We start from the raw sequence: 10846 nt of genomic DNA on the forward strand, positions 1-10846 counted from the left end.
ATTTTATTTTTTAATCTGTAGAATCTTTTTAACACATATTGAGATCAACATCATTACGCTGATGATATTCAGATATATGTAGAGTTACAACTATATAATATATAATATAATGGAAAACACCAATATTTCCTAATAATATTTGTTTGCGATCTGCTCCCTCACCACTAGATGTCAGTCATTCTTACGTACTGGGCCTTTAAAGCCATTACATTTTGGCAACAGTTGTGTGTTTTTTTCAGCATATTTTGTTTTTTTGTCAACATTTGTTTCATGAATCTGAAAAATAAAACAATTTATGAGACAAAAGGATTTTTTCTTTTTTATTAGGTTTTAACATCTCATAGACTTCTGAAGGTCTGTGCTCACACGCACACGCACACACACACACGCACACACACACGCACACACACACACACACACCTCTGTCATTGAGTAAAATCAAAAATGACCAGTGTCTCAAACTCTTTTGCATACGTTCCTCCAGCCTTTTGGATCCAGTTTGTTAAAGAGCAAAAAAAAAACATAAAATAATAACAACAACAATAATAAGCTGTGATCATCATCATCATCATCGTCATCATCATCATCATCATCATCATCAGTTAAGTCAAGTCTCACAGTTTCATCATCTCTTCTCTAAATTAAACGTAAATCATCATCCTTGGCTTTTTAGTGATGAGGGAGAATATTGTTGTGATTTTGACTAAAGAAAAGAAAAAGATGCCGAATGTGAAGAGTTATACGTTTATACAGAGTGAGGGGTGGTCCATGGACACGCTACATGTCAGTCACACTGTGACCCGACGACCTCCATTCAGCTGATCTGTGTTCACACCAGAATGAGATGATTTAGTGAGGAGATGGAAGCTCTGGACGTCATCGTAGACACAAGTCGTGATCCTCTCTTTTCATTATGGACTAAACCATCGGAGCTCTGATCTCTGAGGTGGAAACTTCTGCAGAGAAGAAACCATCGTCTTCATCCACGTTCCAGCGTTTAGCTTCAGACACTCGTTATGAAACCACCACGGTTTCTGCTCTGCAGACGTTTCCACCGCAGACAAAGCACAGACATCAACGATGACGTTGCGGCCTCCATATAAGGGCGGAGTCTGGCCCCGAGTACGACAAGATGTCATCCAGAGCTTTGCGACGCTCAGTGACGCCATGTGATGGTCGTGAACTGAGTTTTTCAACTTTTGCGAACATTTGGCTTTGATGCAAAGACCAATCAGCGTTGAGACGGAGTCAGACGGAGCAACTGGAGCTCGACGACAGGTAACGTGGACAAGAAAAGAAAAAAGATCGTGGAAAATGGTCAAGAAGTCAATGACGGTTTGGGCCGACCCGACAAAAGTGCAGCGATCCTTGTGGCGCCGCAAACACGGATATTCACGTTTGGTGTGAACGTAGCGTAACGGTCGTGAGCTTGAACGAAACACCTGCGGAGGACGGAGGAGGACGATGGAGGACGACGGAGGACGACGGAGGACGACGGAGGACGACGGAGGACGACGGAGGACGGACTTTTTGGTCCCGTCGTATCCGAGAAGTCGTGACACGAGACGACAACGCGTCTGCGTCTCAGTGGGTTTGAGTTACGTTTTGGGCCTCGAGCTCCAAAACAAACCATCTGCTCCTGATGATGAGGGAATGTTACAGGTGTATTAGCCCCTCCCTCCCCCCCCCCCATGTGGGCGGAGCCTTTCAAAGTGTGAGAGGTCACCTCAGGTCATCTGGGGTTAATGAAGGTCATGAAGCGAGTTCTGAGATCTTTGAAACACAAAGTGAATATAAAACCATTCACTGATGACATTCAACTGTTTTTCTAATGAAATGTCGTTTAGCGCAGCTTTGAGATTAACAAACAAACTTCACTCTTTCCTTCTTTCCTTCACTTTTGTTTGTCTTCAGTTGAACTTTCTTAAACTAAGAAGTTTGTGGTTAAAAACGTCTTAAACTGATCTTAATCTTTTAATAACAGACATTATCTGATTATTATTTATTATTTTTTCCACATTTCTGTTCTGAGAAACTTAATAACTTGACTTTTCCTTTGACCCATTTCATGCTTTGAATGAAACATTTACACCAATGTTTGTCAAACACTGGGTCAGGATCCACTAACGTCTCTGAAAAGAACACATTTCTGACCCTTTGAAGTTAATCAGGACTTGATATAAAAACTATATAAAACACAGAATTAATGAACTAAACATGTAAACGACTCATTTATCATCCATAAACGTTTGCAAATAAATCGCTGCATTATATCGATTTGTTGTCTTTTATGTTCAGAACGTTTGTTGAAAATAATAATTTTCTCTGTTATTTGTTGTCGTTGTTGTCGTTTTAACCTGATTTTAAAATGAAAACGTTTGTGTGGATGAAGAGAAACCGTTCTTCAGGGGGAGGAGCCTGAGGAGGAAGGGGGCGGGGCCTTCATAAAACCACACTCGCGTTAAAGTCCTGAGCTCAAGGGAATGTGCAACACGTCTGTCAGTCACATGATCCAGGGAGAGTCGGGATTATCTGGATTTATCTGGATTATCACACATTTACACATTTAAACACAGGTGGAGCTGGAGGAGGCGGGGCTTATGATGTGAAGAGGTAAAACAGGTGCAAAGAAGACGCATGTGTGTGTGAGTGTGTGTGTGTGAGCGTGTGTGTGTGTGTGTGTGTGTGTGTGTGTGAGTGTGCGTGTCCTCTCACTTCTTCATCCTCTCACTCCTTCTTCAGTTCAACCACTTCCTTAAATGCTGCCCTCTCCTGGTCAGTGGCGGTAATAGCAGCAGCAGCAGCAGCAGCAGCAGCGACGACTCGGGAGAATCTCAAGGTTTTCCCGTTTTTCCGTCTTTAAGGTTGAACTTCAAGTCTTTTTCATTTAATATAGAGTCAGGTGTGTGTGTGTGTGTGTGTGTGTGTGTGTGTGTGTGTGTGTGTGTGTGTGTGTGTGTGTGTTCACTGTCTTTTTCAGTGTTTATCACTCCTTCAGCATCTGTGTGTGTGTGTGTGTGTGTGTGTGTTCACTGTCTTTTTCAGTGTTTATCACTCCTTCAGCATCTGTGTGTGTGTGTGTCAGGGTCGGTGAATGTGTGTCTGAGGAGGCGGGGCCAACTCCACATGTCCTTCTGTCCTCAGCTTCCTTGTGTCCTCGTGTCCTTGTGTCCTTGTCTTTGTGTCCTTGTGTCCTCAGCGTCTAAAACAACACACTCTGCCTCCTGCTCTTCACCTGAGCTGAAACACAGAAATATGTTTAAAAATCACATTAGAAAAGTTCAACATTTAGAAAAACACAAACACACACACATGTATATATACATACATGTGTGTGTGTTTGTAATATAATAACTACATTATAATAATAATATAATAACTACATTATAATAATAATATAATAACTACATTATAATAATAATATAATGACTACATTATAATAATAATATAATAACTACATTATAATAAAAAATAGACGTTAAAGGAAAGAGACAGAGGACAGAGAGAGAGAGACAGACAGAGACAGACAGAGACAGACAGAGAGAGACAGAGGACAGAGTATTTACCAGAGTGGTAGAAGACACTCAGCCAGTGGACGTGGACGTGGACGACAGACTGTGACTCTGAGATCTGAGATTGACTGATTCTCTCTGGAAGAACTGAGACGGAGCTGAAGACAATTTATGATGGACCAGCACTGAGGAGGAGGAGGTCAGTAGGAGGTCAGGAAGAGGTCAGGAGGTCAGGAGGAGGCCAGGAGGAGGTCAGGAGGAGGTCAGGAAGAGGGCAGGAGGTCAGGAGGAGGTCAGGAGGAGGTCAGGAGGTCAGGAGGAGGTCAGGAAGAGGTCAGGAGGAGGTCAGGAGGAGGTCAGGAGGAGGTCAGGATATCAGGAGGAGGTCAGGAAGAGGTCAGGAGGTCAGGAGGAGGTCAGGAAGAGGTCAGGAGGAGGTCAGGAAGAGGTCAGGAGGTCAGGAGGAGGTCAGGAGGAGGTCAGGAAGAGGTCAGGAGGAGGTCAGGAGGAGGTCAGGAGGAGGTCAGGATATCAGGAGGAGGTCAGGAGGAGGTCAGGAAGAGGTCAGGAGGTCAGGAGGAGGTCAGGAAGAGGTCAGGAGGAGGTCAGGATGTCAGGAAGAGGTCAGGATGTCAGGAGGAGGTCAGGAGGAGGTCAGGAAGAGGTCAGGAGGAGGTCAGGAAGAGGTCAGGAGGTCAGGAGGAGGTCAGGAAGAGGTCAGGAGGTCAGGAGGAGGTCAGGAGGAGGTCAGGATGTCAGGAGGAGGTCAGGAGGAGGTCAGGAAGAGGTCAGGAGGTCAGGAGGTCAGGAGGAGATCAGGAGGAGGTCAGGTCAGGAGGTCACGGAAGAGGAGGTCAGGAGGTCAGGAGGAGGTCAGGAGGAGGTCAGGAGGAGGTCAGGAGAAGGTCAGGAGGTCAGGAGGAGGTCAGGAGGAGATCAGGAGGAGGTCAGGTCAGGAGGTCACGGAAGAGGAGGTCAGGAGGTCAGGAGGAGGTCAGGAGGAGGTCAGGAGGAGGTCAGGAAGAGGTCAGGAGGTCAGGAGGAGGTCAGGAGGAGGTCAGGAGGAGGTCAGGAAGAGGTCAGGAGGTCAGAAGGAGGTCAGGAGGAGATCAGGAGGAGGTCAGGTCAGGAGGTCACGGAAGAGGAGGTCAGGAGGTCAGGAGGAGGTCAGGAAGTCAGGGAGGTATTGTTGTGTTGAGGACACATTCAGGAGTAGGTTTCACAAAGGTGGAAGATGGGATTAAGGAAAAGAAGAAGGACACGGAGCAGGAGGAGGAGGAGAAGGAGGAGAAGGAGGAGGAGGAGAAGGAGGAGGAGGTGGAGGAGGAGGAAGAGGAGGAGGAGGAGGAGGAGGAGGAGGAGGAGTAAAAAGAGAGAAATAAAAATCAGGACAGACTGAGTCTCTACTTCCTTTGAAAGCAAAGAAGAAGAAACTAACACTAATCACTGATATTATTATAATAATAATAATAATATTAAGTTGTTGTTGTTATCACCACTTCCTTTCTGTCCTTCAAAATAAGAGCCCTGGACTAAAATAAAAGTATAATAAAAACATTAGCGTCCACAGATTTTTAGTCTTTGATTCTTTTCTTTGATTCCCTGCTTCCCCACAGATCCTGGACCAGGACCTGGACCAGGACCTGGACCAGGACCAGGACTTACTTGACTCTGGATAAACTGAAGATCTCTTCCCTGGGTCTTTGTGCAGCTGAACGCCTTTGACTGAGAACAAGGAGGCAGCTGTAACACACACACACACACAGTTACTGTAACAGTTACACTATTACACACTGTGTGTGTGTGTGTGTGTGTGTGTGTGTGTGTGTGTGTGTGTGTGTGTGTGTGTGTGTGTGTGTGTGTCTTTATGTGTGTGTGTGTGTGTGTGTGTGTGTATGTGTGTGTGTGTGTGTGTGTGTGTGTGTACTCACTGTCGGTCAGTGTCAGAACTTCCTCTCCCAGAATCCTGAAGTAAGAATGTTGTTGTGCGTCTTTGGCTGAAACTCGTTTCTTTGCCTCAAACTAACAAAGAAATTAAAGGAACATTTCAGGCTTTTTTTTCAACTGTGTTTGTTAAAGTTCATATAAATACGACGACATGAAGAGAAACATCTTTAAAGTTGTGACTTCTATAAATAAATCAAACACAAAACTGTTCACATCTATGAAGTTTTTTTTATCCTAAATTCACAAACTTTCCAGGATTTCCAGGACCTCAAGGACCTGTGTGAACCCTGTACATATACATATATACACACATATATATACACATATATATGTGTGTATATATATGACTGATGTTTACCTGGAGAAGCTTTAACAGCAGGTCGTGTCCATCACTGTCGATCCTGGAGGAAACAACGTCAACATTTAGATCAGTAAATACACTGCTCATATCACACACACACACACACACACACACACACACACACACACACACCTGGGGGCGTGGTTAACCAGAGGCTCTGCTTTGTATTGAGGGAAGTTGTAGGTTTTAAACTCATCGTTGGTGCTGATGCCGAGCCAAGTGTCTTCTGTAGGAGTCCCTGTGAATGACAAGGGGGAGGAGTCTAGTTATATATACATACATATACACATATATATATGTGTATATGTATATACACATATATATATATATATGTATGTATACGTATATACACATATACACAGTATATACATGCACATTAGGACAGTTTATTATTATTTGTTGAATCTTCTGGACACTCTGATCACAGACACTGATATATATATATATGTATATATATACATACACACATATATGTGTGTATGTATATATATCAATAATACACACAGTAGAACAGTGTCTGTGATTGTCCAGCAGAGGGCGCTCATGTACCACAGTTTGAGAACCATGGACCTGACGACAGAACGTTGATGTTCTTTGGAGTTAAAATGAGTCAGAAAACAAACGTACGGAAGCCTCACTGTGACAAAACTCATCGTCATTAAAGCTGAATTCTGATTTAAAAAAAAAATTTAATTGACAAAAATTTTTTTCACATCTTCTTCTTCTACCGTACGTTAAGGACGACTGGTCCTGACAAGGTCAGTGTTTATCTCTCACACACACACACACACACACACACACACACACACACACACACACACACACACACACACAGTCTTACCAAGGATGCGGAATATGAGGTGAAGTTCATCCTCCACAGTGGATCCAGGGAACAACGGTCGACCTGTGATCATTTCATAGAAGATACAACCCACACCCCTGCACACACACACACACACACACAGAAAACATCATCACACACACACACAGAAAACATCATCACACACACACACAGAAAACATCATTATCACGTTATTCCATCTCCAAAATGAAGAGACATTTTATTTTGAAAACCACATTTCATCTCATTTTTATTCGTCAACAATGTTGTGTTTTCTGTCTGTTTCCTGTCTTTACAGTGTGTTTCCTGTGTTTCCTGTGTGTTTTCAGTGTGTTTTCTTTGTGTTTTCTGTGTTTTCAGTGTGTTTTCAGTGTGTTTCCTGTGTGTTTTCAGTGTGTTTCCTGTGTGTTTTCAGTTTGTTTCCTGTGTGTTTCCTGTGTGTTTTCAGTGTGTTTCCTGTGTGTTTTCAGTGTGTTTCCTGTGTGTAGTTTGTGTGTTTTCCGTGTGTTTACAGTGTGTTTTCCATGTGTTTTCAGTGTGTTTTCCTTGTGTTTTCAGTGTGTTTTCAGTGTGTTTACAGTGTGTTTTCCATGTGTTTCAGTGTGTTTTCAGTGTGTTTACAGTGTGTTTTCCATGTGTTTTCAGTGTGTTTTCAGTGTGTTTACAGTGTGTTTACAGTGTGTTTTCCATGTGTTTTCAGTGTTATCCATGTGTTGTCTCACCACATGTCGATGGGGGTGGAGTACTCGGTGGAGCCCAGCAGGACGTCAGGAGGTCGGTACCACAGCGTCACCACTTCATTGGAGTACGTTTTCGTGGGAACAGACTTCGCTCGAGCTAAACCTGAAATAAAACATATTTATGAAAACAATCAAATATAAAATCACAAAAACAAAACACTTACAGAGAAATTAGACCAAAAATAATTGATCATATTCTACTTTCCACCTGCAGAGGGCAGTGTTGCTGCGGAATTGTTCTCATGGTGCATTCCAGTTGTGGTAAGAAGTCGGAATTTTCATCTTCTTCAACTCATCAAACCCGACATTGGATTTCAAGATGGCCGCCACTCGTACAAACACGGCTACTTTTAGCGCTAATTTCACGTCTGCGGTTTTTAGTTTGCAGTGAAAAGTCGTACAAACACAACAAAACACACTTTTTAACGACCTTGAGAATTCACAGGATTTCAAGGATTTCAAGGACCCTTGGGAACCCTGTTCAGAGGACACTTTAGAGGACACTTTAAGAGGACACTTTAGAGGACACTTCAGAGGACAGATTTAGAGGACACTTTAGAGGACAGATTTAGAGGATACATTAGAGGACACTTCAGAGGATACTTTAGAGGACACTTTAGAGGACACTTTAGAGGACAGATTTAGAGGACACTTCAGAGGATACTTTAGAGGACAGATTTAGAGGACACTTTAGAGGACAGATTTAGAGGACACTTCAGAGGATACTTTAGAGGACAGATTTAGAGGACACTTTAGAGGACAGATTTAGAGGATACATTAGAGGACACTTCAGAGGATACTTTAGAGGACAGATTTAGAGGACACTTTAGAGGACAGATTTAGAGGACACTTTAGAGGACAGATTTAGAGGACACTTCAGAGGATACTTTAGAGGACAGATTTAGAGGACACTTTAGAGGACAGATTTAGAGGATACATTAGAGGACACTTCAGAGGATACTTTAGAGGACAGATTTAGAGGACACTTTAGAGGACAGATTAAGAGGACACTTCAGAGGATACTTTAGAGGACAGATTTAGAGGACACTTTAGAGGACAGATTTAGAGGATACATTAGAGGACACTTCAGAGGATACTTTAGAGGACAGATTTAGAGGACACTTTAGAGGACAGATTTAGAGGACACTTCAGAGGATACTTTAGAGGACAGATTTAGAGGACACTTTAGAGGACAGATTTAGAGGATACATTAGAGGACACTTCAGAGGATACTTTAGAGGACAGATTTAGAGGACACTTTAGAGGACAGATTTAGAGGACACTTTAGAGGACAGATTTAGAGGACACTTCAGAGGATACTTTAGAGGACAGATTTAGAGGACACTTTAGAGGACAGATTAAGAGGACACTTTAGAGGACAGATTTAGGGGATACTTTAGAGGACAGATTTAGAGGACACTTTAGAGGACAGATTAAGAGGACACTTTAGAGGACAGATTTAGAGGACACTTTAGAGGACAGATTAAGAGGACACTTTAGAGGACACTTTAGAGGACAGATTAAGAGGACACTTTAGAAGACAGATTTAGAGGACACTTTAGAGGACAGATTTAGAGGATACATTAGAGGACACTTCAGAGGATACTTTAGAGGACAGATTTAGAGGACACTTTAGAGGACACTTCAGAGGATACTTTAGAGGACAGATTTAGAGGACACTTTAGAGGACAGATTAAGAGGACACTTTAGAAGACAGATTTAGAGGACACTTTAGAAGACAGATTTAGAGGACACTTTAGAGGACAGATTTAGAGGACACTTTAGAGGACAGATTTAGAGGACACTTCAGAGGATACTTTAGAGGACAGATTTAGAGGACACTTTAGAGGACACTTTAGAGGACAGATTAAGAGGACACTTTAGAAGACAGATTTAGAGGATACTTTAGAGGACAGATTTAGAGGACACTTTAGAGGACAGATTAAGAGGACACTTTAGAAGACAGATTTAGAGGATACTTTAGAGGACAGATTTAGAGGACACTTTAGAGGACAGATTAAGAGGACACTTTAGAGGACAGATTTAGAGGACACTTTAGAGGACAGATTAAGAGGACACTTTAGAAGACAGATTTAGAGGACACTTTAGAGGACAGATTTAGAGGACACTTTAGAGGACATATTTAGAGGACACATTAGAGGACATATTTAGAGGACACTTTAGAGGACAGATTAAGAGGACACTTTAGAGGACACTTTAGAGGACATATTTAGAGGACACATTAGAGGACAGATGTAGTTGCAGTACCAAAGTCGGCCAGTTTGAGCTCCCCTCTGTCGTTGATGAGCAGGTTCTGAGGTTTCAGGTCTCGATGCAGGACTTTCCTCTGGTGACAATACGACAAACCTCGTAACAACTGGAACAGAAAGATCTGCAACACAAACAACACAATCAACACAAACACAAACACAAACACAAACAACACAAACAACACAATCACACAAACACAAACACAATCAACACAAACACAATCAACACAAACACAAACAACACACTCAACACAAACAACAAAATCAACACAAACATCACAAACAACACAAACATCACAAACACTAACATCACAACAGTCACATGACAGTGAACATAAGCCCCTCCCCCTCACCTTGACGTTGTGAACACTCATGATGCTGCCACAGTCGTCCATGTACTGTTTTAGGTCTTTGTCCTGGAGAAGAAGAAGAAGGTTTAGACACACACACACACGCACACGCACACGCACACACGCACACACACACACACACACACACTCACCAGGTACTCAAACACCAGTGTGAGACACTTCTCAGTGTGGATGATGTCATGAAGTGTGACGATGTTGGCGTGTTTCAAGTCTTTCAGCAGAGACACTAGAGGACGGAGACACAGAGGACAGTTAGAGACACAGAGGACAGTTAGAGACACAGAGGACAGTTAGAGACACAGAGGACAGTTAGAGACACAGAGGACAGTTAGAGACACACAGGACAGTTAGAGACACAGAGGACAGTTAGAGACACAGAGGACAGTTAGAGACACAGAGGACAGTTAGAGACACAGAGGACAGTTAGAGACACAGAGGACAGTTAGAGACACAGAGGACAGTTAGAGACACAGAGGACAGAGACACAGAGGACAGTTAGAGACACAGAGGACAGTTAGAGACACAGAGGACAGAGACACAGAGGACAGTTAGAGACACTAGAGGACAGTTAGAGACACAGAGGACAGTTAGAGACACAGAGGACAGAGACACAGAGGACAGTTAGAGACACAGAGGACAGTTAGAGACACAGAGGACAGTTAGAGACACTAGAGGACGGAGACACAGAGTCAGAGACACAGAGGACACAGACACATAAGGTCCGCCCCTCATACACACACACACTCTCTCAGCAGCGTCTCGCTGCAGTGCTATCAATGTAAGCTAACCCTTACCCTAACAATG

At 43.0% G+C, this 10846-nt stretch overlaps 1 protein-coding gene across 1 annotated transcript in view; it reads right to left on the reverse strand.

Moving 5' to 3' along the window:
• Positions 1 to 1738: 1738 nt before the first annotated feature.
• Positions 1739 to 10846, reverse strand: part of LOC310931570 (cyclin-dependent kinase 17-like) — a 26708-nt gene continuing 17600 nt past the window's right edge. The window contains exons 8-18 of the mRNA XM_083894757.1: positions 10174 to 10268; positions 10025 to 10087; positions 9670 to 9793; positions 7384 to 7504; positions 6662 to 6759; positions 5953 to 6058; positions 5818 to 5860; positions 5444 to 5534; positions 5178 to 5255; positions 3567 to 3697; positions 1739 to 3240 (exon numbers count right to left, since the gene is read on the reverse strand). Coding sequence (XP_083750883.1) covers positions 3585 to 3697; positions 5178 to 5255; positions 5444 to 5534; positions 5818 to 5860; positions 5953 to 6058; positions 6662 to 6759; positions 7384 to 7504; positions 9670 to 9793; positions 10025 to 10087; positions 10174 to 10268 — 932 coding nt within the window. The 3' untranslated portion in view covers positions 1739 to 3240; positions 3567 to 3584. The remainder of the gene's footprint in view (positions 3241 to 3566; positions 3698 to 5177; positions 5256 to 5443; positions 5535 to 5817; positions 5861 to 5952; positions 6059 to 6661; positions 6760 to 7383; positions 7505 to 9669; positions 9794 to 10024; positions 10088 to 10173; positions 10269 to 10846) is intronic.

This window comes from Microchirus variegatus (genome assembly GCF_963457635.1).
Source record: "Microchirus variegatus genome assembly, chromosome: 9".
In the NCBI taxonomy this organism is placed as follows: Eukaryota; Metazoa; Chordata; class Actinopteri; order Pleuronectiformes; family Soleidae; genus Microchirus; species Microchirus variegatus.